The following is a 27,964-nucleotide window of genomic DNA, read 5'->3' as shown; positions in this document are numbered from 1 at the left end:
GGCTACGCCCCGCCCTTTACGCTACAGAGCCCGGAAGTGTCTTGAACTCGCGTTTCCATCTTCCGGCCTCGCGTCTCTCTCAGGCTCGGTTTTACCCGGGAGTGTATTGGAAGGGGGCTGCTACGTCAGCGCGTCTCGGCGTGAGACAGCGCTATTCCGCTGTAACAGCTTCCGGCGGGTCCTGGATGTTGATGTCCTGCGTCTAACGCGGTGTAACGCCTGAAACCGAGCGAGCTCCGGAGGGGTCCGGAGGAATTTCAGTATCTGCTACGGTAACCTTATCAGCCCGCCAAGATGGCGATGCAAGCGGCCAAGAGGGCGAACGTGAGTACCGGGTGTTCTGCAGAGGTTGGGAGAACTTCGGGTTTGCCTTTATTAGCGCGTGGATCGGAGCATTCTTGCCCCTCCTCCGTCCCCAGAGCGGAGAACTCCAGAATTCCTATCCTGTCAGCGAAGACACTATCCTGGCCCCATCCTCGGAGATATGCTCCTTGAGCGACATTTCTGCCCCCACCCCTTTTGAGAGTTCCTCAGTCTCTAACCTAGTGTCAGTCATAGTGTTACCCCTGTAGCCTCTTTGCTTGACTTGCACCTAAGGACCTGGCGTTAGGATTATCTCCTTGGCTTAAACTCGATAGCGCAGAAGAGTTCTCAACTAACTTAATGGTTCACCAACAATTGGGGCCTGGGATTCCCCTCAGATCATGGAGCTTTTCGGATCCTTCATTAATATATTAATTAAAACAATATTTTTTGAGCACCTACTATGTATTCTGCTTGCCATGTGGGACATAATTCATCAGTTATATTTATTGAACAGCTACTATGTGGCAGACACTAGTCTTACGTATTGGGAATACAGCCGTGAATAAAACAAGTCCTTCTGCTTACATTCTAGTGTTTGAGAGTGCAGTGTTATGGAAACTTTAAAAAAAAACTCAAAAGAGAGATTAGTCAACTGTAAAACGCTTAGAGGTATAAGATGAAGGTAGGCCATGCGAGGTGGCTCATGCCTGTAATCCCTGCACTTTGGGAGGCTGAGGTGGGAGGATTGCTTGAGCCCAGGAATTCAAGGCTGCCTTGAGCCATGATTGTACGACTGCACAGCACTTCAGCCAAGAGACAGAACAAGACCCTGACTCAAAAAAAAAAATTAAAAAAAAGAAAAAAGAAAAGACAGACAATTGACCATTGGATATGTAAATGGAGACTTTTGGTGACCTTGATGATAGGAATCATTTCAGTGGATGAAAGCTTGATTGCAGTGGGGTGAAAAGATGGTGAAAGTTGAGAAAATGGAAACAGCAAAGACACTGTCTGTGAGTTCTCATGTAAATAGGAAGTAGAGAAATTGGATGATAGTTGACTTTTTTTTTGAGAGAGAGACTCTCACTCTGTTGCCCAGTCTGGAGTGCAGTGGTGCAGTCTTGGCTCACTGCAACCTCTGTCTCCTGAGTTCAAGCAATTCTCCTGCCTCAGCCTCCTGAGTAACTGGGATTACAGGTACCCACTGCCACACCCGGATAATTTTTGTATTTTTAGTAGAGACAGGATTTCTCCATGTTGGACGGGCTGGTCTCGAACTCCTGACCTCAAGTGATCCACCTGCCTTGGCCTCCCAAAATGCTGGGATTACAGGCATGAGCCACCGCACCCAGCCAGATAGTTGACTTTTTAAAAGATGTGTGATATAGGCGTGTTTTTATGCCAATGGGAGCAATCCAGCAGGGTGTAAGAAACATGATATGGAAGAAAGATAGGTTAAGTCCAGAAGTGGAGGTTTTTAGTAGATGAAGGTTGGCGTAGTAATAGAGGAAAAGTAGTTGGATATAGATGAAAAGTATTTACCAGTTGGTCATGTCTATTTTCTCCAGGAAGCAAGAATCAGGGTCATCTCCTGGGATGGGCAGGGAAGAGGCTACAGCCCAACTCAGGTGTTAGCAGGAGTGATGGTGGTAAGGTTTGCGAAGGCCTACAGGTACCTACCACCGTGCCTGGCTAATTTTTAAAATTTTATGGGGGTCTCACTATGTTGTCCAGGCTGGTCTCAAACTCCTGGGCTCAAGTGATTCTCCCACTTTGGCCTCCCAAAGTGCTGGGATTATAGGCATGAGCCACTGCACCCAGCCTCTTGTTGCTTTTTCAAAGATCTTCCCATTTTCAGAAACATCAAATTATACCTCTTATTCTTGGCTTATTATTATGTATCATTAAGAATTTTTTTAAATGGTAACACTTCTGCCCCTAATTATAATAACAATACATATTTCTCATTTTAGATTCGACTTCCACCTGAAGTAAATCGGATATTGTATATAAGAAATTTGCCATACAAAATCACAGCTGAAGAAATGTATGATATATTTGGGAAATATGGACCTATTCGTCAAATCAGAGTGTGAGTCTTACTGAGTCATTTAAAGAAAATGATAGCATAATCTGTAATCAGAATTTTAGCTGACGATGAGGCCACCCTGTGTTGTGTGCGATGCAGCAACCCTTACCAAGAGCCTAGAGACTAACAGATTGAGATCAAAGAGATGAGATCTTTTTGAAGGAGGGAAAAAACCTACTGAGACCCTAATGATCCAGCTCAGTGAGAGCCAAGAAGAGGATTTGAGTTTCCTCAAAGCATTCGTTGAAGTAGTAATGAATGCTTTGAGGAAACTGGTTGAGAAGGGAAAGAACTAACATTTATTGCCTACCCATTATTTGTAAAGCTAGCTGTTACACTGTGTTTTTTGTATGCAATAGCTCTGTAATTTTCTCAACAATCATCACTGTCTCTTTAAATAACTCCAGAATTTCTGAATAAGTAAAAAAGTATAAAAGTAACAGAAAAAAATGATATTTTCAACTACAGCTCTTTCAATTGAAGATTTGAAAGTATAGAGGAAAACATCTAATTACAAGCATTCATGTTTTAATATAAAGATTGGGGCTCATACCTTCAAGTGACATTTACTGGACATCTACTGAATACCATTAACCATAATAAGTGCTTTTATTTGGATCAACAAAACTATAGCCCTGAGAGTAAAGTACCTTTCTAGTCTTACAGTGCTTAGTGATAAATTCGTCTGACTCTAAATTGAACCTCTGCATAACACAGTACCATATATAGCCCCTGATACCCTAACTCATAGGAAAAGGCTAGTGACTTAAGAGTCCATCTGAAAGGATTTCTAAAGCTTTTATTTTTAAAAAAAGTATTATTTTACCCCGGTAATGACTACATATAAAGTTTTTATTTCTAGTCAGAATTCTGTGTTGTATGACTTAAGAGCTCCTTCCTGGCTTTAGGACTATTAGGTCTTGAGGGCCCTCCTTTTGAATGACACGGTCCCTCCAGAGAGTAAACCAAGAGCTGGAACTACATGATCATTGGTACTCAGATGGGGATGAAAGTGAACGTGTTATAGACCAGCTGTCCTTTTTAGGAGGTCTCAGTCCTTTGAGCATCTGATAAAAGCTTTAGACCACTCCACAGAAGAACGCACACATGTTGCATATATTTCAGGGGATACACGGACTCTAGGTTTAGAAACCCTGCTCTAGATATATAAAGAATGGTATACAAGGTCAGGAGTTCAAGACCTGCCTGGCCAACATGGCGAATCCCTGACTTGGGGATCAGGAGACAAGATTCTACTTCAGGCCTTGTTACTAGCCGTGTGTGTGACTAGTTGCCTGGATTTTTTGGTTTTCTGTTCATGTATGAGATAATCTGGGTGGTGGCCTTTTAGCTTTTAATGTGGAAACAGCATGGATTGGTTGTAAGGCCTGGGTTAAAATACTGGCTTGCCTACTCTTGTGAAACTGGAGAAAATATTTAACCTTATCTGGGCTTCAGTTATCTATGAAATAGTCTTCCTAACCTACTGTCTTAAAAGAATTTTAGTTTGGATGAAATTAGACAGTGTCTGTGAAGGTACTTTATCAGTTTTCCTTCCCAGTGTACATTAGCCACTCCTCTGCTCCTGTAGCGTTTCCATGTGTCTCTCCTAGGTTAACACGTGGTTTTGCTGTTGTCTCTATACTCATCTGTCACCCTGGGCAGACTGTGAGTTCCTCCAGGGCTCATATCATATATTATTTTTGGTTTTGTGTTGATAGCACTTGCGCGAGACATGGTAAGCACCCAATGTATACTAAATGAATAATATAGAAAATAGTAGAAGAGGCCAGATGCGGTGACTCACACCTGTAGTCCCAGCACTTTGGGAGGCCAAGACAGGCAGATCACCAGAGGTTAGGAGTTCAAAACCACCCTGGCCAACATGGCGAAACCCCGTCTTTACCAAAAAAATACAAAAATTAGCTGGGCATGGTGGCACGTGCCTGTAATGCAGTTACTCAGGAGGCTCAAGTGGGAGAATCGCTTAAACCTGGGAGGCTGAGGCTGCAGTGAGTGAGCTGAGATCACACCACTGCACTCCATTCTGGGTGACAGAGTGAGACCCTGTTTCAAAAAAAAGAAAAGAAAATAGAATAATAATATAAAAAGTGGTTGTGATTGGTTTATAAAGGCATTATAAAGTTTATTGATAGTACTCAATTAAGGGATGCTTGAATCAGTGAAGTTAGAGAATGTTTCAGAAAGCCAAAATGAAAGGACGGAATAAAGCAGGGGCATCTTAAGAAGAGTGCAGAGCAGCTCAGAACGTTTGTGCTTCTATTTTCCTTGTATCTGGAATGGTTTTCACCAGCTCATCTCATGCCTGGCTCCTTCTTATTCTTTGGGTCTCAGCTTCAATGTCACCTTTTCAGAGAGGTTTTCCCTGACCACCCTAGCTGAAGTAGCTCCCTGTTTCCCTATCTGTTACAGAGCTTTCTACTTCTTTTATGAAACACTTCTTTTTTTTTTTTTTTTTTTTTTTTGAGATGGAGTTTCGCTCTTGTTGCCCAGGCTGGAGTACAATGGCACGATCTTGGCTCACTACAAACTCTGCCTCCCAGGTTCAAGTGGTTCTCCAGCCTCAGCCTCCCGAGTTACTGGGATTACAGGTACCCACCACCATTCCTGGCTAATTTTTGTATTTTAAGTAGAGATGGGGTTTCACCATGTTGGCCAGGCTGGTCTTGAACTCCTGACCTCAGGTGATCCTCCCATCTCGGCTTCCTAAAGTGCTGGGATTACAAGAATGAGCCACCATGCCAAGCCGAAACATTTCCTAAGATTTATAATTATTTCAGGGCCGGGCGCAGTGGCTCACGCGTGTAATCCCAGCACTTTGGGCGGCCAAAGTGGGCAGATCACAAGGTCAGGAGTTTGAGACCAGCCTGACCAACATGGTGAAACCTCGTCTCTACTAAAAACACAAAAATTAGCTGGGTGTGGTGGCGCGCGTCTGTAATCCCAGCTACTCAGGCGGCTGAGGCAGGAGAATTGCTTGAACCCAGGAGGTGGAGGTTGCAGTGAGCCAAGATTGCGCCACTGCACTCCAGCCTGGGTGACAGAGTGAGATTCCGTCTCAAAAACAAACAAACAAAAAAGATTTATAATGATTTCATATTTATGTAATATCTTTCTACTGCCTGAATATAAGCTTGAAGGAAGGAAGGGATGATGCTTGTCTTTTTCACTATTGTATTTCTAGTGCCTGTCACAGAAAGAACATAGTCTATATGTGTTGAATAGGTTAATAGAAGTTTAGGGTACAGGAGCTTAGGTCTAAATTATAGATTGAGAAACAGCTGTTTTTCTGTTCCATTACTATGATCATGCTTTATTGTATACCTGGCACCTGGCACTAGGGTGACCAGCCTTCCCAGTTTTCCCAGTACTGAGAGATTTTCTGGGACACTGGACTTTTCAGTGCTAAAACCTGGACAGTCCCAATCAAATCAGGATGATTTGGTTTGACCCTACCTGGCATGTAGCAGACACTTGGTACTTTTTATTTTTTAAAACTCTTTCATACTTGTTACCTCTTTTGATTATTAAACCCACATGGAAGGTAGGGCACGTGATAGAGCCTGATGGCACTGGACAGGTGAAGCAGCCGAAGCTCAGAGAGGCTAAGTTACATGCTTAGGTGTTCTTATTCCTACTCTAAGATTTTTTTTTTTTTTTTTTTTTTTTTTTTGTTGAGACGGAGTCTCGCTCTGTCGCCCGGGCTGGAGTGCAGTGGCCGGATCTCAGCTCACTGCAAGCTCCGCCTCCCGGGTTTACGCCATTCTCCTGCCTCAGCCTCCCGTGTAGCTGGGACTACAGGCGCCCACCACCTCGCCCGGCTAATTTTTTGTATTTTTAGTAGAGACGGGGTTTCACCGTGTTAGCCAGGATGGTCTCGATCTCCTGACCTCGTGATCCGCCCGTCTCGGCCTCCCAAAGTGCTAGGATTACAGGCTTGAGCCACCGCGCCCGGCCTCCTACTCTAAGATTTTAATGCCAGTCAAGAAAATTGCAGCACTTTGGGAGGCTGAGGCGGGTGGATCACTTGAGGCCAGGAGTTTGAGACCTGCCTGGCCAACATGGCAAAACCCCATCTCTACTAAAAATACAAAAATTAGTTGGGCATGGTGGCGCACGCCTGCACGAGAATTGCTTGACTCTGTCTCAAAAAAATAAGAAAATAATGTTAGCTCAGTGTCCAATACGTGGTAGGTACAAATACATGCCTTTAAAAGTTCAAATTATAGTATGGCTCTCAAGGTGTGAGGTTGATAATTAGGGCTGGGAAACTTAAGATGGAGAGTCTTTAAAGTGGGGTTAGTGTCTATCCCTGTTCTAGTTCCTAAGAAGATATAAGAGGAAGAAAGAGAGTTGCTTTGTTTTGTTTTGAGCTTCCTGGACAAAGTGTGTGTGAGAGAATTGATAGGAGAAAGTAGATCTCCACTTTTCAAAGGCATATTAGCATCTGCCTTATGCATGGCACTAAAGGAGTGAATGAAGTACACATAAGATCACCTTTGCTCTTAAGGAACTGAAAATCTTGTTAAGTTTTTAAAAGTCAAAAGTCTGAAAGTTGTTAAGACTTCCCAGAGCCTAAAGAACATTCTAAAACCCCTTGTCAGGCCCACACAACCTGACAAAGTGAGCACATTCATTGACAGTGGCACCCTCCAATCACCCGCAGTACCCTATACCTTTTCAATTTTACAGGAAGCACAAGCTTGAGCAGGGCCCAGACTATAGTCCTGTCCTAGATCAAGTCTAGGCAGCTACCTCCTCTTCCCATGGCTCCACTGCTTTTACTCAACCCTATGTAGGGACTGTGGCAGATGGAGAGTCAGCCCACAGTCTTAAACCTCATTCCACAGTAGTTGCACTGGGTAGTTGGAACACAGATGGAGGCAAGGGGGCCATCTTGTCACCCAGAGCCTGAACTGAGTGAGACCTCTACCCATTGTCTCCACTAACAGTCACATGGCCATCTGCTGCCTGCAGTTTAGTGTTCCATTGCTCCTCAAACCTCTCTACCTCTCCCAGAGGAAGTTGGTGAGGTGAAGGAAGGAAGTAGCCAGGAATACCTACACTAACAGCAACCCCGTATCCATGAGTAAAGTCAGCTTCCACTTCCAGCCACCGTCCAGCATTCTGCCCTGGCTCACAGATAACCCTGTCCACAAGCACACTTCCACTCCCATCTTCGCAGAAGCCTAGCCCTTCTCCTTAGCCACACAGCTGTATCATGCATTAGCATTTCAGTTGTATTAAAAATGAATGTAGACCGTTTGTGTTGGCCCATGCCTGTAATTCCAACACCTTGGGAGGGTGAGGCAGGCGGATCACGTGAGGTCAGGAGTTTGAGACCAGCCTGGGGAACATGACAAAACCCTGTCTCTACTAAAAATACAAAAATTAGCTGGGCTTGGTGGCACATGCCTGCAGTCCCAGCTACTTGGGAGGCTGAGGCACAAGAATCACTTGAGAGGCAGAGGTTGCAATGAGCTGAGATCATGCCACTTGTACTCTAGCCTAGGCAACAGAGTGAGATTCTATCTAAAACAAAAACAAAAACAAAGCAAAACAAAGACATCGTAGAGCCAGTCAGGGTGGCAAGAGCACTTGTAGTCCCCACAACTCGCGAGGCTGTTCTGTGTAGTAGCTGTGTTCTTAGTATTCCTGATGTGACAGTCAGCTTGACCCATAGATATTTTACTTAAGATAAAAGCAAAAAGCAAAATTACCTAATTCAAGAAATTACAGGTTTATCCAGTATATCTATCCATGTTTATTTCCTCTAATGGTTTCAGGTTAATTTCAAAATACTTAACTAAAAACATATTTCAATTTACTGTTTTTAAAAGACAGTTCTGTAAGTCAACTATCAATGCTCGATAAATGTATATCTTAATTAAATTTGATTTAACTCTCCAGGGGGAACACACCTGAAACTAGAGGAACAGCTTATGTGGTCTATGAGGACATCTTTGATGCCAAGAATGCATGTGATCACCTATCGGGATTCAATGTTTGTAACAGATACCTTGTGGTTTTGTACTATAATGCCAACAGGGTAAGTAAGTTCTCATTGTGTAGTGATCTCATTTGAGAATTAGTGTAGAACTGTACTGTGATGATATATGTCTACTGTGACTTTGTTTTTTGGCTAATGCTATTGATGAAATTCATTTGGCTATAGATTGGTAATTTAATTTTGGTGCTTACCACATTTCCAGGCATTTCAGAAGATGGACACAAAGAAAAAGGAGGAACAGTTGAAGCTTCTCAAGGAGAAATATGGCATCAACACAGATCCACCAAAATAAATGTTTTCTACATTTTCATTTTGGACTAAATCCCATGAATGACAATTTTCGACTTTTTTTTCCTTTTTAATTAATACTAAATATTGTGATTTCTAATTTGAGGTTCAACATGACCTACTTGAAACTTTGATACATATTAGAATACATTGTGTTAATAAACTTACAGCTTTTTGTGAAACACCTCAATCTTTTCTCTTGAACTTTCCCTTCCTGTTTGATACCAGGAAAAAACAGTCGAAGCTTATCAACAATTGTAGGTGCTCCTAGGGATTCTGTGCTTCTTGAGAACAGGACCTCTTAATGTAAATTCTTAATGCCTCCAGGGCCCAGTGCAATGCTTAGCCATCAAAGGAACTTGCTGTTTATTGAATGTCTATTAATAATTTTAAACCTTCATAACAACTCAGTGAAGATAGGTATTTGCATTTTGCAGGTGAGGAAACCAAAGCTCATGATGTTGGTTGAATGAATAAAATGCTAACATACAAAGCTGGTGTGATAACAACCAGTTATTAACCAAGCCTTTACATGTGAATAATGCTTGCTTTATAGTTAACAAAACACCTTTGTCAATATGGGTACCCTTGTCTTTAGAACAGAGGTCTGTTATAGAAATGGTCACTTAGATGATAGTACATTGTTAGAAACTTAGATTTGCCTCTTTAAATTTTTTAAAAAATTATTATGGGTACATAATGGTTGTCATATTGGTAGAAATTTGAGAGCAAGCTGCTTGGGTAGTGGTGTTGGTTGTTATATGTCTAAGATTGTATTTATGTAGCCTTTTCCTTTAGTTATTAAGCATCTGTATATATTTTGGACCTTAGTTCATAATCTATCTTTACCATAAATAAAATACTTAATGCTCATTCTTATTATCATAAGTTCCCATGACATGGAAATAGTATGGTTATTACCCCATTCATCATCATGGCAGCTTAGGAGAATATAGCAATTACTTTTTATTGCTTAGGCATGGACCAAATGGGAAAACATGGACTAATTGTTTTGTGTGTAATTGGAACCTAAAATCAATTTGAAGGGTACATACACTGAATCATTTCAATGGACAAAGAGCATCAATTCTGCTTTTAATTGTATCTGAGTGTTTTTTGAAAGCAGTGTAAGAGAGTAGAGTCATTTCTAAGGGTGGGGAGATAAGAAAGGAGCCAGAGCTGTAATTTTCTTTTGAATGCTTTTATGAGTGCATTATTGGTTTTTGTAATGCATGTTGTGCCTTTAGGTAATGTAAAAAGAATTTTCTAAAAGACTTTCTTGTAAGAGAAAAACTGAAATTAGACTTTAAAACTTAGAGTGTGATTTGTCTAAGTGGCAGGCTAGCTTGCCTCTGGTGTAGTTGTTTTAATAACAAGGAGAAATTCCTTCTATTAGCAATCATGACCAGTCCATCATTTGGATTGATATATGTTAGCTGAATTTCGTGACCTAAAGTTAAGACGTTTAAAACTTCCCTCTAATTTGGAAATTCCATATCCTGTCCCAATTAAGTTACAAGAACTTGCACTCAATGGACAAACACTGACCCCCCACTCTGCACACAGTACTGCACCAAGATGCTGAGGATATAATTACGATCAGTCCTTTGCACAAGGCATCCAAAGCTCAGTTTTTCAAATGCTTTTAAGAGTGCAGCAGATGACTGTGTTTATATGTGCACACATGTGTGCCAGAGCTGCTTGACTTTCATCTAGGTTAAATTTTTGAGTTTCTAAGAAAAAATTTGTATGAATAGAGAATTCATTGACTGAAAGTTTGAAAACAACTGACGTGACCTTGATCTTATTTTTTTATTTTTTTTTATTTTTGGAGACGGAGTCTCGCTCTGTCCCCCAGGCTGGAGTGCAGTGGCCGGATCTCAGCTCACTGCAAGCTCCGCCTCTCGGGTTTACGCCACTCTCCTGCCTCAGCCTCCCGAGTAGCTGGGACTACAGGCACCCGCCACCTCGCCCGGCTAGTTTTTTGTATTTTTTAGTAGAGACAGGGTTTCACCCTCTTAGCCAGGATGGTCTCGATCTCCTGACCTCGTGATCCGCCCGTCTCGGCCTCCCAAAGTGCTGGGATTACAGGCTTGAGCCACCGCGCCCGGCGACCTTGATCTTATTATTGCTCTTCTGTTTAACAACTTTAGTGGCTTTCACAGGCCAATGTCCAAACTCATTAGTATGCTGCATCATAATTTTCTGCATCATCTTTTAAAGCTCCAGTAAAATGGTTCATTTCCCAGTTTACCTGCAGAGCCTAGTCTGTCCTCTCCAGGTGCTAGCCAGTATGTGTTTGCACTTTTGGGGGAGTTCTCTTAGTGGGTGTCTTCTTTGACCCACCTCAGCTATAAATACTCTAGACCAAGATCTTTTATACACCCCATAGTGGGCACCTGAAATAGTCCTTGATGCCATATTTAGTTATTGGTGTCACAGGAGAAAATATGCATATGTCTTTTATGCAGGCTGACTTCTAAGAAATTATTGTAGGCATTTGTGTCATCAAAGAAAGCCAGGAACCAAGACATTCTGAAGGAAATACCTTCTGGCTGGTCTAGTCCCACAGTAGAGGTGAGCACAGAGACTTTGGGTGACTAAAATGCAAGGCAGTTCCTTTCTCTTATTTTGTGCGTCCTAAACCTCTGCTTCTTCATTAGCTCCTCCACCCTCAGCAAAGGAATACAGCCAGGATTTCTTGGAGACAAAAAAGGTAGATCATGTAGCCAAGATGATATGGCCTGATAGCATGTATATGACATCATGTGACATGTATCAGTGGGTCTATGAGGAACACTAGCAGTACCTGTTACCAGCCCCTCCCTCCTCAATCTTGAAACAATTCCAAGTTGTCACTGATAGAAAACCCTATTGGCTGAGTGCAGTGATTTAAACCCGTAATCCCAACACTTTGGGAGGCTGAGGAGAGAAGATAGCTTGAGGCCAGGAGTTCGAGACCAGCCTGGGCAACATAGTGAGATTCCCCCATCTCTATTTTTTTTAAAATAATAAATAAATGCTTAAAAAAAAAAAAAAGAATAATCCCAACTATGGCCAGGAGTTTTTCTCACCCTATACCAACTGAAAGAAAAATGTTTGAGGCTGGACGCAATGGTTCACGCCTGTAATTCCAGCACTTTGGGAGGCTGAGGCAGGCGGATCACAAGGTCAGGAGGTTGAGACCATCCTGGCTAACATGGTGAAACCCCGTCTCTACCAAAAACACAAAAAATTAGCCGGGTGTGGTGGCGGGCGCCTGTAGTCCCCGCTACTCGGGAGGCTGAGGCAAGAAAATGGCGTGAACCCAGGAAGCAGAGCTTGCAGTGAGCCAAGATTACCCACTGCACTCCAGCCTGGGCAATAGAGTGAGACTGCGTCTCAAAATAAAAAAAAAGAGGCCGGGCGCGGTGGCTCAAGCCTGTAATCCCAGCACTTTGGGAGGCTGAGGCGGGTGGATCACGAGGTCAGGAGATCGAGACTATCCTGGCTAACATGGTGAAACCCCGTCTCTACTAAAAATACAAAAAACTAGCCGGGCGTGGTGGCGGGCGCCTGTAGTCTCAGCTACTTGGGAGGCTGAGGCGGGAGAATGGCGTGAACCCGGGAGGCGGAGCTTGCAGTGAGCCGAGATCACGCCACTGCACTCCAGCCTGGGAGACACAGCGAGACTCCGTCTCAAAAAAAAAAAAAAAAAAAAGAGAGAAAAATGTTTGAGCACATTGCCCCAGGCTCCTCTGACCTATACATAACCTATACCAATAAGTGGGTTGATTTTAAAACCTAACTGGTGTTTCTGGTCAGTTACAATAAATGTTGATGAAATAAGCACTATATGTGGAAAGAAGTTCAGAATCATACATTTTTCCCAAAAGTAATTCCTCAGTGTAAGTCAGAACAAATCTAGGTGAAACTAAGCAGTGTATGTGAAAACAAGCTCAGAATCACACATTGTTTTCACAAGGAACTTCCCAGTGTGAGTTAGTATATGACTTCAAGCCCTTAATACACCTTTATTTGTTTGGACGCACAAAGTGTTCTGTTTCCATCTGGGTGAGTGGGGCTCATCCCTCTGGCTGTAGTCCAAACAAAGATTGCAAGAGCACATAAGGTGCTCAAATCCCACATCTGATTGCTAAGCTACAAGATTTGGAGCCTGTATTTCTTTAGTTATGTAGAGGAGGATTCTGAGCCTGAGATGAGTGGCAGGTAATATCTACCTTGCAGGGTTGCTTAGAGGATCAATGGTAATAATTTAAAACTATATACAGCCAGGCACAGTGGCTTACACCTGTAATCCCATCACTTTGAGAGGCCAAGGCAGGTAAATCACTTGAGGTCAGGAGTTCAAGATCAGCCTCGTCAGTATGACAAAACCCTGTCTCTACTAAAAATACAAAAATTAGCCAGGCGTTGTGGTGAGCATGAGAATCATTTGAACCCAGGAGGCAGAGGTTGCAGTGAGCCAAGATTGTGCCACTGCATTCCAACCTGAGTGACAGAGCAAGACTCCATCTCAAATAAATAAAAAAATAAAAAAGTATGTAGAACAAGGCCCAGCATGTAAAATGCTCACATTGTAGCTATTATATGTATCACTCGCCTAGCCACTTGGAACCCTGCTTCCTTTCCACTCTTTCCCAGGGGCAACTGGCTTGTGTGGTCCACAGAGCACTTCCTACCTAAAATAAGGATGGACAGGAGTTTGTCAAGCACAGAGCCTTTATTTTACATATTTCCAAAGAGGACATTGTTTAAGTGAGCAGCCAACAGAATTTATGAGAGAAAGTGACAGCAAAGGTAACTGGCTCAAGTCCCTCTGTGTACGCCATGTACATTTCATGTCTGAGCACCTTGTGTATGTGGCTTAAGTGAAGGTAAGGCAGTGTAGATTGTGCGAACAAGAGATCTGTGTTCTGTCATCAGGAAAGGCTACTACATGCATCACACAAAATGCACAACCTGAAATGCTTCAATCTGCAACCGAAGTTTCCTCAAGCAAGGATTCGCATGAACACTGACGAACACATACAGAGCAACTTGGGCAGAGAGAATGGATGATGCCATGGGGCAGTGAGGTTAGCACACTGATCAAGAGCCCCAAACGGGAGGAGCCGTCCCAGTGGCAGAGCAGGCTAGGAGGGTGAGCAGCAGCCATCTCCAGCCACCTTGAGTTCCTTCCTGCCTTCACTCTAAGTTGAGCAGCTCCACGTCAAAGATGAGGGTGGCATTGGGAGGGATGACACCGGGGTGGCCCGTGGCTCCATATGCCACATCAGGGGTGCAGGTCAGCTTCGCCCTCTGCCCCAAGCTCATCTAGCAGGGATGGGGGCAGATGGGGAGAGGAGAAAGAGGACGCAGCTTGATTTAAAAGAAAAAAGTTAGATGACTATGGCATTTTCCCAAACCATCCTCAGTGTTAACTCTGAAGATCTCAGATGAATTTTACATGGGTTACATTGAAATTTTGCTAAGAGCTGTAACAAATGCAGATTCTGCTTCAGCAGAAATGTGACTGTGGGGCAGTAACCCTCACAGAGCGTTCTCAGATTCATGCATCTGACAAACATTACTGGTTATTCAATTTGTATATGACTGAAACACTTTCATTTGTTCACCCTCTTCCAAAGAATAGGCCTCTTTAGGAAAGAGGGTATATGAATAGCACATGTAAATACTCAAGTAGGTGACAGGAGCAGTTCATTAAAGTGGTTTAGAGACTAGAGTCACCAGCAAGGTGGCAAGGGGGACCTACTGTGGCCAACCATGGTGGCTCACACCTGTAATCTCAGCACTTTGGGAGGCCAAGGTGGGCGGATCACTTGAGTCTAGAAGTTCAAGACCAGCCTGGCTAATACGGCAAAACCCTGTCTCTACTAAAAAATACAAAAAGGCCGGTGTGGTGGCTCATGCCTGTAATCCTAGCACTTTGGGAGGCCGAGGCAGGTGGATCACCTGAGGTCAAGGAGTTGGAGACAAGCCTGGCAAACATGGTGAAATCCCATCTGTACTAAAAATACAAAAATTAGCCGGGCAGATGGTGACGGTGCACACCTGTAATCCCAGCTACTCGGGAGGCTGGGGCAGGAGAATTGCTTGAACCTGGGAGGCGGAGGTTGCAGTGAACCGAGATTGTGCCACTGCACTCCAGCCTAGGCAACAAAGTGAGACTATGTCTCAAAAAAAAAAACAACAGTAGCTGGGCATGGCGGCAGGTGCCTGTAATCCCAGTTACTTGGGTGGCTGAGGCAGGAGAATCGCTTGAATCCAGGAGGTGGAGGTTGCAGTGAGCTGAGATTGCGCCACTGCACTCCAGCCTCGGTGACAGAGTGAGACTCTGTCTAAAAAAAACACCAAAAACAAGACCTATTGTAAGGGAGCATCATAAGGACTTCACAGACAGACCAAGGAAGAAGAGCTTGAACCAGGGCTCATCACAGCAGTTGTTGAGAACCCGCTCAGCATTAATAGGACAATTGGTGAAATTTAAATCTATTTTTGAATTTTGAATAATCAAAAATTTGAATAAGTAAGTAATATTGTATCAGTGTGAATGTCCTGGTTTTGATAATTGTACTATGGTTATGCAAGAAGGGGAAGCTGAATAGAGTATAGAAGAACTCTGTACTATTTCTGTAATAATTTTGTAAGTCTGAAATTCTTTCCAAAAAAGCAAAAAAAACAAAAAATCTTTTTGGCCTACTCCACCCCAACTCTTCCGCCACCTCAGTCCCAGACAACTGGTAGACCTCAGCTAGTTTATTTTTTTGTTTTGTTTTTTGAGACAGCGTCTCACTCCATCGCCTGGGTTGGAGTACAGTGGCACAATCTCTGCTCACTGCAACCTTCACCTCCCGGGTTCAAGTGATTCTCCTGTCGCAGCCTCCCAAGTAGCTGCGATTGCAGGCGTGCACCACCACACCTGTATTTTCAGCAGGGACGGGGTTATACCATGTTGGTGAGTCTGGTCTTGAACTCCTGGCCTCAAGTGATCTGCCACAGTCGGCCTCCCAAAGTGCTGGGATTACAGGCATGAGTCACCATGCCTGGCCCTCTCAGGTAGTTCTAAGCAAGCCTAGGGGATGTGCTTGGGATGAGAGCTCCCAGGGACACAAAAGAGTCATGCTGGCAAGGAGAGGGGTGGGGACACAAAGCCAGGAGGGGATACCAGATGGCGTTGCCATGCCCTGGCGGTAGAGTCAAAGCAGTAGTGGTCTGTGAGTGGGTGAAGGTGGAGGTGGAGGGCAGAGTGCTGAGCCCAGATCCCCAAGTCTCCAGATCTCCTTTAATGTGAATCCTCACCTACCTGGGCTGCGCCCTCTTCAAAACCTTTGATGACTTCCTGTTTGCCAATTCTGAACTTGAAAGGTTTGTTTCTGTCTCTGGATGAATCAAATTTCTTCCCATTTTGGAGCATTCCTGTCAAAGCAAGAATCGGGTGCAACAGAGCTGTGGTCATGAGTTAACTCTCAATTCAGATTCCACATGTCTAAAATGGAATGCCTTTTCTGCACACACCTGCTCCTCTTCCAATCCTCCCCATCCATCCTGTTGCCCAGGCAGGAAATCTGGACACTTCCCTCTGCCTCACCCCCACATACTACCTATCACTAAGTCCTCCCTATCTTTGTAATCTACCTATTTTCTTCATTTCTATTTTATTTATTTATTTATTTATTTATTTATTTATTTATTTATTTATTTGAGACGGAATCTTGCTATGTCACCCAGGCTGGAGTGCAGTGGCACGATCTCAGCTCACTGCAACCTCCACTTCCCGGGTTCAAGCGATTCTCCTGCCTCAGCCTCCCACATTGTTGGGATTACAGGCGCCTGCCACCACACCCGGCTGATTTTTGTATTTTTAGTAGAAACAGGATTTCGCCATGTTGGCCAGGCTGGTCTTGAACTCCTGACCACAGCACCTGCATCAGCCTCCCAGTGTTGGGATTACAGGCCTGAGCCACTGCTCCTGGCCTTTTCTTTGCTTCTATTACCACCACCAAGTAACCAGCTTATTTCACCTGTACACAGGAAGAACCTCCTAACTGGTCTTTTTGATCCTCTTTTACCCGCCTCCATTTCGTTGTTCACTTGGCATCCAGACTGATTTTTTTTTCTTTAAACACAAATCTGATTCTATTACTCCCCTGCTTAAAATACTTCAATAGCTCCCCAGGGCAGAATTCAAATGCCTACCTTGCATACAGGCACTTCACGATCCAGCTTTTGCCTGCTTATAACCCTCTCTGTTCTCCCCTTCCTTCCCTTCCCTCTGTGTCCTATTCAGGTCATGCCTTTCTCAAATTCCTCTGCACTTTTCAACTTTTTTTTTTCTGTGTTGGAGTCTCCCTCTGTTGCCCAGGCTGGAGTGCAGTGGTATGATCTCAGTTCATTGCAACCTCCACCTACCAGGTTCAAGGGATTTTCCTGCCTCAGCTTCCTGAGTAGCTGGGACTACAGGTACCTGCCACTGCGCCCGCTAATTTTTTTCATATTTTTAGTAGAGATGGGGTTTTGCCATGTTGGCCAGGCTGGTCTCAAACTTCTGACCTCAGGTGATCTGCCCACCTTGGCCTCCCAACGTGCTGGGATTACAGGCGTGAGCTATCATGCCCAGCCAGACTTTTCAACTTTTTTATGTCACTTCCTCTGCCTAAAGGTCTGTTTTCCCAGCTATTCCAGCCTCAGGTTGAGTCCTCACATAAGGTTCCTAAGGTTTCTTAAGTTTCCTCCAAAAGGCAAAACCCAAAGATTGCATCATCCCCTACTGCAGGGAACAGTGTCAGGTGACCTAGCTGGTCAGAGGTGGCCTCCAGACTCTGTACTAATAGGGCTGTTTGAAACCAGAACCCCCCCAGGTGCTAGTCCAGCAGTTCCGGGTCCCCCAGCTTCTGCTTCAGAAGCCTTGTCATCCCCATGTCCACATGTCATCTCAGTTCAGCAACTCAAGGCCCAACAGCTATTCTCAATTCTTCTGTGACTCTGACTCAAAGATCAGACCTTCTGTAAATGATGCGGTTCCATGACTGCTCCTGGAAGTCCCTGGACCACCACAAAAGGCCGTTTGGGACTAGAAAAAGACCTTGCTTGAACGTCCAGAGACTGGGTTTTGACTTCACTCTGGCACTATCTCATTGTGTGACATTGGGCAAATCACTTCCTCTTCCAGGGCCTTAGATGTGTCATGTTTAACATAGGAAGCGTGGCCAGCTTAGTGTTGGAGCATCTATGATGCCACTTCCTAATTCCTTCAACTAAAATGTATATTAGAGAAACAGACTTATTTAACTACTCTCTCAGTAAAATACATTAGGCTTTTGCCCTGGGTACTAAATGAGGCAAAGGAGAAAACCCTTCTGGCTACACAGAGGTACATGCAGGTGGATGCTAACAAGATCAAATACAATCTCGTGCATTTGCTAAGGTTGCTAAGATATTCAAATACACAAAGATACTTGTGCATGCTCACATGCTCTTATGCACTCACACTCAGGAGAAAAGCTCTGGTGGCCAAAGAGATGCTAAGAAAATATTTAGATACATATATCTACATACATTCACACAGATACATACTTGTACAAATATGCACATGGATATGCACACACACGCACACATTCACATACTATTTATACACCAACTTTCCTTTCTCATTCCTTAGTTTCTTCAGGTTTTATGTGACTTAATCTACTTTGGATAAATAACTTCAGTTATCTCTTGCTACAAGTTCAGCCAAAACCATGCAGTCTAGAAACAGACCCACTTATACGGTGATTTGATTGGACAAAGATGCCACTGCAATGCAGCAAATAAAGGATTTTTTTTTTTTTTTTTTGCATTAAGGTTGTTGAGTCAACAGTATATTCATATGGGAAACAGTATATTCATATGGGAAAAAAAATGAACCTTAACCCCTACCAAATCCACACACAAAAAAATCAATTCCAGATGAATCATAAACCTAAATATGAAAGATAGAATAATAAAGCTTCTACAAGATAATAAATAGAAGGATATCTTCATGACCCAGAGACAAAGATTTATTTATTTATTTTTTTTTCTGAGACGGAGTCTCATCTCTGTCACCCAGGCTAGAGTGCAGCGGCTCGATCTCAGCTCACTGCAACCTCCACCTCCCGGGTTGTTCAAGAGATTCTCCTGTCTCAGCCTCCCAAGTAGCTGGGATTACAGGCATGCACCACCATGCTTGGCTAATTTTTGTATTTTTAGTAGAGACAGGGTTTCACCATGTTGGCCAGGCTGGTCTCAAACTCCTGACCTCAGGTGATCCACCCGCCTTGGCCTCCCAAAGTGCTGGGATTACAGGCATGAGCCACTGCACCCGGCCTGATGAAGATTTCTTAAACTGAACACAGAAAGCACTAACCATAAAAGAAAAGATTGATAAATCTAGGCCGGGTGCGGTGGCTCAAGCCTATAATCCCAGCACTTTGGGAGGCTGAGACGGGCGGATCACGAGGTCAGGAGATCGAGACCATCCTGGCTAACACGGTGAAACACCGTCTCTACTAAAAAAAAAAAAAACAAAAAAAAACTAGCCGGGTGAGGTGGCAGGCGCCTATAGTCCCAGCTACTCGGGAGGCTGAGGCAGGAGAATGACGTGAACCCGGGAGGCGGAGCTTGCAGTGAGCTGAGATCCGGCCACTGCACTCCAGCCTGGGCGAGAGAGCAAGACTCCGTCTCAAAAACAAAACAAAACAAAACAAAACAAAAACAATTGATAAGTCAGACTTCATCAAAATTAGGAACTCTGTTCAGGCCAGGTGCAGTGGCTCACACCTGTAATACTAGCACTTTAGGAGGCCAAGGTAGGAGGATCAGTTGAGCCCAGGAGTTCGAGACCATCCTGGGCAACATAGGGAGACTGCCCTCTCTACAGATAAATTAAAAATTAGACAGATGGCCGGGCCCTGTGGCTCACGCCTGTAATCCCAACACCTTGGGAGTGAGATCCTATCTCAAAAACAAAAAAGAAAGAAAAAAAATTTTATAAAGAAACAAAATAAGAAAAAATAAACAATAAAAAAAGGACTTCTATTCAAAAGCTACTATTAAGAGAGTAAAAAGGCAAGCCACAGTGTGGGAGAAGATATTTGGGATAGATATAACCAACAAAAGACTCATATCCAAAACATATACAAAACTCCTATAAATCAACAAGAAAAAGACAACCGGCCAGGCACCGTGACTTATACCTATAATCCCAGCACTCTGGGAGGCCGAGGCAGGTGGACCACCTGAGGTCAGGAGTTTGAGACCAGCCTGGCCAACATGGCGAAACCCTGTCTCTAGCAAAAACCCAAAAATTAGCCGGGCACGGTGGCTCGCGCCTGTAATTCCAGCCACTCAGGAGGCTGAGGCAGGAGAATCACTTGAACCTGGGAGGTGTAGGTTGCAGTGAGTGAAGATCGCACCATTGCACTCCAGCCTGAGCAACAAGAGTGAAACTCCGTCTCAAAAAAAGAAAAAGAAAAAGACAACCTAATTTTTTTTAATGGGCAAAATTAGAGCAGTCTAAAGAGGATATCCAAATGGCCAGTAGGCACATGAAAAAGTGCTCAACGCCATTCATCATCAGGGAAACACAAATCAAAACCACAACGACCAGTCTGGCCAACATGGCAAAACCCCGTCTCTACAAAAAATACAAAAATTAGCTGGGTGTGGTGGTGTGCACCTGTAATCCCAACTACTTGGGAGGCTGAAGCACAAGAATTGCTTGAACCCGGAAGGCAGGGTTGCAGTGAGCCGAGATCTTACCACTGCACTCCAGCCTTGGTGAAAGAGCAAGATCTTGTCTAAAAAAAAAAAAACCCACAATGAAATGGTACTGAATACTCACCAGAGCAGGCCAAAACCAAAACAAAGCCTGGCGTGGTGGCTCATTCCTGTAATCCCAGCACTTAGGGAGGCTGAGGCAGGCAGATCACCTGAGGTCAAGGGTTTGAGACCAGCCTGGCCAATATGGTGAAACCCCATCTCTACTAGAAATACAAAAATTAGCCGGGTATGGTGGTGGGTGCCTGTAATCCCAGCTACTCGGGAGGCTGAGGCAGGAGAATCGCTTGAACCCAGGAGGCAGAGGTGCAGTGAGCCAAGATTGTGCTATTTCTCTCCAGCCTGGGCAACACAGACTCTGTCTCAAAAAAAGAAAAAAATAAATAAACAAAACAAAACCTGACAATACCAAATGTTGGGGAGGACACAGGGTAACTGGCACTCTCCTACACAGCTGCCTAGAGTGGAAATTGGCACAATGACTTTGGAAAGCTGTCGGACAGTACTGCTAATGCTGAGTCTAGGTACCCCACTTCCAGGTATATACTCAACAGCAACATGCACATATGTTTGTACACATGTACCCTAAGAGATGCCTGCAAGACTGATCAAAGTGACACTGTTTGTAATAAATAAAAACTATGAACAACCAAAATGTTCATCAGCGGTAGAGAGGATACATAAATTGCAACATACTCATACATTAAAATACTGTAGAGGAATAAACCACTCTGGATATATCTTGCAGACATAATATTGAGTGACATAAGCCAAACACAAAAGAGTACATATGCTATGGTTCCATTAAGATGAAGTGCAAAAGTAGGCAAAACCAATCCATGGAGACAAAAGTCAGAGTAATAGTTGCCAGCCAGGCACAGTGGCTCACACCTGTAATTCCAGCACTAGGAGGCCATGGTGGAAGGATCACTTGCATACAGGAGTTTGAGACCAGCCTGGACAACATAGTGAGACCCTCATCTCTACAAGAAATTAAAAATTAGCCAGGCATGGTGGCTCCTGTCTGTGGTCCCAGCTAGTCAGGAGACTGAAGCAGGAGGATCACTTGAGCCCGAGAGGTCGAGGCTGCAGTGAGCGGTGATCACCACTGCACTCAGCCTGAGTCACAGAGTGAGACCCTGTCTCAAAACAACAACAACAACAACAAACCAGAAAAACAATGATAGCTACCTTTAGGGAGGTGAAATGACTGGAAGAAGGCATCAGAGGGACTTTTGGGGATGCTGGTAATGTTCTATGCTTCTCTGAGTGGTAGTTACCTAAGTGTGATCACTTTGAAAAAATTCATTGACCTGGACATCTTACATTATGTTCTCTACTATATTTATATTTAACTTAAAAGTTTCCCAAAAGTCCCACAGTCTCCTGCTGTGTTTGATAAGACAGTCTCTCCCAAGACCAGAGCTGCTGCCCTATGTATGTATTGTGAAAGGACTTTGCAAAAGGATGTTGTGGTTTCAGTAACTTGATAAATACTGGTCTGTCTACAACATTTAAAATTGTTAAATCAATTACACAGGTCAGAGGCCCCAGAGGACCCATGGTAATTAGGCCACATCACCAGGAGATAAAACATGGTCCAGCCCACTGACATCAGCGACCAGCAACACAACTGCTGAAAACATCCACACCGTCTGCGAAGAATTAACCTTGTGCTTCACGCTGGCTCACAGAACTGCTAAAAATGGCCCCATCCGAATATGTCCTAGGAATTAACCTGGCCTTGCTGTCTGCTAAATGGCTGTCATCGAGTTTGCCACTTTAGGAAGCAGGTCACAAGGTAGGGTGCTCACCCCCCTTGGAACAAACACCTGCTCATGATCTTCCTGCCAGCAGTCCTGAGGAACTCGCTCTACCTCAGCTGCAGATAAAGAGCATCCAACAGGGATCAGTCCCGCTCTGGGCTCCCCCGGCACCCAGAGACAAGCACTGCCATCACCCGACACCTCAAATGGCATCAGAGCCTCTGGGTGACTTCTCTGTCCTCTCCCCTCCTCTTCTTCTCTAATGATACTGCAGGATGGAGAGAGAGTCTGCTGGGAGCTCTCGGAGGGATTTCTAAATATCAGACAGACCCAGCAGGGACAGGGGCTCCACCATGCCTGCAACAGAAGGAAGGGGACTGAAGGTGTTTGACTCACCTAGAAGCTGGCACCATGGATGGCCCTTGCTGGAAGAAGAGGGAAAGAGTTGGCCTTCCAAGCCTCCTTTATCATTGCCACTAGACTGGCTGGGAGGAGTAGGGGATGGCTGGTCACAGGGAGACCCTGCTGCCTTGGGCTTTAGGTCTGATTCAGAGGCAGGCACCTCTGGAGAGAAGCTCAGAGGACAGCCCTGCCTTGGGAGGGGCAGGACTGGAGTGGGGGCTGAGGGGTGAGACTTACCTGTGTAGTGCACCACACATGTCTGGCCCTTCTTGGGGAATGTCCTTCCTGCAGGGAGACATGAGGGCAGATGAAGGAGTAGGGTATTGGAAAAACACCTGGGACATTAAGTATGATCCTGACCAAGAGCTCCAGCCTGCATTCCCCTCCACGCCATGCAGATGCCTGTGGAACTAGTTCTGGCTCCTGGCCCTGTACGAGCCAGAATGAATCACGTCACCTCTCTGGCCTGGATTTACTTTACCCCCTGAGTTTTCTCAACTCTGCTCTCTCCTGGGCTTTCCCACCACCCACCCCCACTTTCTTTGATTGCCCCTTTTACTTCACATCATCCACTCCACAGACATTTACAGTTGGCCTCCTATGTGCCAGGCCTGGACCAGACTTCAGACATGCAGAGCAATGTATAAACTCATGAGGAAGGTAGGGAAACAGACACACAAATACCAGATTACAATGCAGATTATAATCCATCCATCAAGGATGAATAAACGGAATCATTTACAAATATTTGCTGAGAGGCCAGGCATGGTGGCTCACATCTGTAATCCCAGCACTCTGGGAGGCTGAGGCATGAGGATCACTTGAGCCCAGGAGTTCTGGATCACCCTGGGTAACATAGGGAGACCCCATCTCTTAAAAAAAAAAAAAAAAAAATTCTTTTCAATCAGCCAGGTGTGATGCTGCACACCTATAGCCCCAGCTACTCAAGAGACTGAAGTGGAAGGATTGTTTGAGCCCAGGAGGTCAAGGCTGCAGTGAGCTGTGTTCATGCTACTGCACTCTAGCCTGGGTGACAGAGTAAGACCCTGTCTCAACAAACAAACAAAACAAAACAAAACAAAACCACAAATATTTACTGAGTACCTATGGGGTGCCACGCCTGTGCCTGATCACAGGGATACAGCAGTGAACACTACAAACAAGATCTCTATCCCTGTTCTTTTAGAGTTTACTTTTTTTTTTTTAAGAGTAGGGGTCTCAGTGTGTCACCCAGGCTGGAGTGCAATAGCATGATCTTGGCTCAGTGCAGCCTTGACCTCATGGGCTCAAGCAATCTTTCTGCCTCTGCTTTCTGAGTAGCTGGGACTGCAAGTGCATGCTGCCATGCCCAGCTAATTAAAAAAAAAAAAATTTTGTAGAGACAGGGTCTTGACATGTTGTCCAGGCTGGCCTTGAACTCCTGGGCTCAAGAGCTCCTACCATCTCAACCTCCCAAAGTGTTGAGATTATAGGCATGAGCCACCACACCTGCCATGGACTTTATATTCTAATGGACAGAGACAATACTTAAATATGCAAAACGATTATGGATTATGATGAATACTCTAAAGAAAACACACACAATGATGTATTAAAGGGAGATGCAGTGGGACAGACCATTTCAGACAGAGTGGTCCAGGATGGCCTCTTGAAGAAGGTGCCCCTGGAGCTAGGACTTGAAGGATGAGCAAAATACTGGGAATTAGCACTTGGGGAAGGAGTAACAAGTGCACAGAATCAATCCATTTGCAGCGAGCAAGGAGGTTAGGTGGAAAGAAGGGAGGGAGGACAGAGGTGGGAAGGAGATGGATCATACAGGGCTTGCAGAGCCGGATTTCATACTAAGTGCAATAGGAAACCACTGGAGGGTTTTAAGCCAGAGAATGACATAATCCGAATTAAGATTTTATAACATCACTCTGACTGCTATGTGTAGGATGGACAGTAAGGCGTCTGTTGCAATAATCCAGACAAGAAATCAATGATAGCTTGATTTAAGGTGGTGGCAGCAGAGAAGAGAGTGAAATAGACTGGAGACATATTTTGGAAGCAGAGCTGACAGGGCATGCAATCAAATTGGAAATGGGGTCCAGGATGAGGACAAAGGAGACAACAAGAACGATGCTTGGGTTTTCTGTTTGGGCAACTGGATGAATAGTGGAACTATTTCCTGAGATAGGGAAGACGGGAGGAACAGATTTGTGCGGGTGGCAATCTTGAGATGCCTATTAGACATCTGAGTTTATATTGCAAGTAGGCAGATGAAAAGTCTGCACTGGAGATATAAATTTGGCTGGAATTTAAAGCTATGGGGCTAGATAACAAAGCCTAAGGAAGGCTAACCACAGAGCCAACATTTAGAGGACTTTATGGGAGCCTGGAGGAGGGAGCAGCTAACTGACTGCAGAAGTCAAGGAAAATATCATAGAGGAGAGAATGGCGAAGCCAGGTCTTGAAAGACAAGTAAGAATTTGCCAGAGGAAGTAAAAAAACACCATCTGGGAAGAGGGAATGACATGTAACATGTTCAAAGGCCTTCAGTCCAGCAATAGCGGGGACCCTGTCTGTTTCAACGCTGTCACCTTAGGGCCTAGCACACACGTTCAATAAATATTTGCTGAATGAGTGGTGTGTTCGACAACTTGCAGGCAGCTTGGGAAAGCTGGAGAAAAAGTTGGTGGTGGGCTCAGGACAGGTGGTGAGAGATGAAGCTCTAGTGTGGAAGATGAGAATAGACCACAGCACCAAAGGCCCCTCTGCCTGGGGGAGAGGGAAGAATCATTAAAACATCTTCTACCTGAGGGAGGGGCATGGTCAAATATGCATTTGTTTTCTTCTTCTTCTTCTTCTTCTTATTTTTGAGACGAGTCTCGCTCTGTCACCCAGGCTGGAGTGCAGTGGCACAATCAGCTCACTGCAACCTCTGCCTCCTGGGTTCAAGCCATTCTCCTGCCTCAGCCTCCCCAGTAGCTGGGATTACAGGCATGCACCACCACGCCTAGCTAATTTTTGTATTTTTAGTAGAGACGGGTTTCACCATGTTGGTCAGGCTGGTCTTGAACTCCTGACCTTGTGATCCACCCGCCTCGGCCTCCCAAAGTGGTGGGATTACAGGCATGAGCCACCACATTTTAAGAAGAGTCTTCAGGCTATGATGTAGAAAGGGAGTGAATATGAGATTGGGGATGAGATTGAAGGCAGGGAGGAGAGGCTGAAGATGGGGAGATTAGCTCAGAGGCTGCTGGGGGATGAAAAGGCCTCAGGGAGACGCTTTCTGGGACCCAGCATCAAGGTTTCCTGCGTGGGCAAAGAATCCTGTACCCCAGGGGATATCCAAAGTAGTGGTTGGGATTGGACAAGGAGCATGGCCTGGAGCCAAGAAGTTCTCCAATTTCCTGGGCAGGGGAGCTGTTCATATTAATAATATCTGATATGAAGTTTGCCCATCAAACCCTGCAGACAATGGGAGCTTTGGTATGAATTAAATTTCAAGAAATAAAGAAATGGCTATTCCTTGCACACCCAGACCCAGTAATACAAGGGCTTGGGAAAGTGAGATAAGGAAGGGGGATGAGGAGGATCACTTAGGGGAGAAGGTGGGAAGCGCAAGTTCTGTTTTGGATTTGCTGACTAGGGAGCACCTTGGGACCTCCAGGGAGAGGTCCGGCCGCAGGTCGCAGGGCTGGGCTTAGAAGCTTCAATGTGGAGGCCATGGGAGTGGACAGGGTGGCCAGGGAGTCTGAACGCGGCGGGAGGATAAAGCGAGATCCGGAAGCCGGCAAGGGAGCGCTTCCCCCTTTCCCAGCCTGGGTCTGTCCCCACAGCCGCTCACAGCCCGGCCCACAGGGAAGCGACCGACAGGAGGCCCGGCGGGGGACGCGCTAGGAGGAGGTCCCGGAGCAGCGGAGACCCGAGAGCAGGTCCTGCTTTCCAGAGCTCGCCGAGCAGGGCAGGGAAAGCTAAGCCGAAACCCAGCCTGGGGTATCAGCAGCAGCGGATAACCGAACGGTAGAAGCGGCGACAGGAGCAGCCCGGGGTGGTGGGCCGCAGACCCCCGGCTCCGGGCCGCAGACCCCCGCCTCCAGGCTGCCACCTACATTCCCCTAGGTGAGTCGCGGAAGAGGATGGTGGAGGATGGTCTCCTAGACCCCCAAGAATCCCGTCCGGGGTCTCCTGCCCTCCCCATCCAGCCCCCCGACCCTTCAGCACCCTCCGCGCCACCTCCGAATCAGACCCCCGCCCTCCGGGCTCCGCCCGGGGACCCCTCCCCTCCCCCGGCTCCGGAGGGAGCCCGGTACCGTCTCCGGGGGAGATGGTCTCGATCTCCACGCCCATAGCGGTCCCACAGGCCCCGCCTCCGGGGGTCCCTGCTTCTGCCCGACCCCGGCTCTGCTCCGGTCCCGGCCCCGCAGTCGCTCCGGCTCGCCTCCCCGCCGCCACTGCAGAGCCAGAGGAGGTGCGGCTGGAGTCGGGACCTGCGCGGGGAGGGGCCACTGGGAAGGGGGCGGCGGGGCGGAGCCGCGCGGAAAGGTGGGGTCGGCCGGGGCGGGGCCCGGGGGAAGGGACCCCGCCCGGCTGTTAGCGAGCCTGGCCCCGCCTGACGACATTAACCCACTGACCGGGGAGCATGGTAAGCACAACCACATCCTCCATCCATCCATTCATTCGCCCATCCGTCCAACACACATTTATTTAGCATCTAATCTGTACTAAGCTCTGGGAAGTCAACCCGGTCCTACAGACTTGTGGGGGGTGGGGGGCAGAAGGGGCAAAGGCCGGCAATTAAACCATTATTTTATTTTATTTTTTTTTTTTTTTTAGAGAGAGAGGATCTTGCTCTGTCGCCCAGGCTGGAGCCCAGTGGCGCGATCATAGCTCACAGCAACCTCGAACTCTTAGGCTCAAGCGATCCTTCTGCCTCAGTCTCCCAAGTAGCTGGGACTAGAGGCTCGAGCAACCACGCCCAGCTAATTTTTTATTTTTTGTAGAAACAGGGTCTCGCTGAGTTGCTATCTAATGAAACCATCACTTTAATTAGATGCGCTCAGTGCCGTGCTGTTCAGAGCGTTGCGGAAGCACCGAAGAGGTTCCTACCCTCGCTAGGCGTCCTGGATCTGTAGGAGCAGAGCTCAGGGAGGGAGGGAGAACACCAGTCATTGCTGACTCTCCCCCATACCCTTAAACCCCTGTTCGCCATCTCATGTAGTTTTGCTCGACGCACATTTATTGGGTACTCAATTTTCAAGGCAAAGAAATGCGCCCTGGGGATACCAATTGAATTAA

At 45.6% G+C, this 27,964-nt stretch overlaps 2 protein-coding genes across 4 annotated transcripts; one reads left to right on the top strand and one right to left on the bottom strand.

Annotated features, from left to right (window-relative positions):
- The first annotated feature begins 71 nt into the window (after positions 1-71).
- Positions 72-8,904, top strand: LOC105479827 (splicing factor 3b subunit 6). The gene is made up of 4 exons (XM_011738152.3): positions 72-324; positions 2,280-2,398; positions 8,327-8,465; positions 8,629-8,904. Exons 1-4 carry the CDS (start codon positions 295-297, stop codon positions 8,716-8,718), a joined length of 378 nt encoding a protein of 125 aa, XP_011736454.1. The 5' UTR covers positions 72-294; the 3' UTR covers positions 8,719-8,904.
- Positions 8,905-13,394: 4,490 nt separating this feature from the next.
- On the bottom strand, positions 13,395-27,186 carry LOC105479828 (FKBP prolyl isomerase 1B). 3 transcript variants are annotated; one of them, XM_071076292.1, is made up of 5 exons: positions 26,980-27,182; positions 22,919-22,966; positions 22,676-22,704; positions 16,021-16,133; positions 13,396-14,030 (listed from the first exon to the last, which is right to left on the bottom strand). In XM_071076292.1, the coding sequence occupies exons 2-5, from the start codon at positions 22,936-22,938 to the stop codon at positions 13,902-13,904; spliced, it is 291 nt and encodes a 96-aa protein (XP_070932393.1). In that variant the 5' UTR covers positions 22,939-22,966; positions 26,980-27,182; the 3' UTR covers positions 13,396-13,901. The 3 variants fall into 3 exon arrangements, with proteins under 3 accessions (XP_011736456.1, XP_070932393.1, XP_011736455.1); XM_011738154.3 differs by lacking the exon at positions 22,676-22,704 and having other exon boundaries at positions 13,395-14,075; positions 26,980-27,186; XM_011738153.3 differs by lacking the exon at positions 22,676-22,704 and having other exon boundaries at positions 26,980-27,180.
- Between the last annotated feature and the right edge of the window lie 778 nt (positions 27,187-27,964).

This window comes from Macaca nemestrina, chromosome 13, assembly GCF_043159975.1.
Source record: "Macaca nemestrina isolate mMacNem1 chromosome 13, mMacNem.hap1, whole genome shotgun sequence".
NCBI lineage: Eukaryota > Metazoa > Chordata > Mammalia > Primates > Cercopithecidae > Macaca > Macaca nemestrina.
The sequence above is the reverse complement of the archived record's forward strand: the minus strand, read 5'-3'. Positions and strand labels throughout refer to the sequence as shown.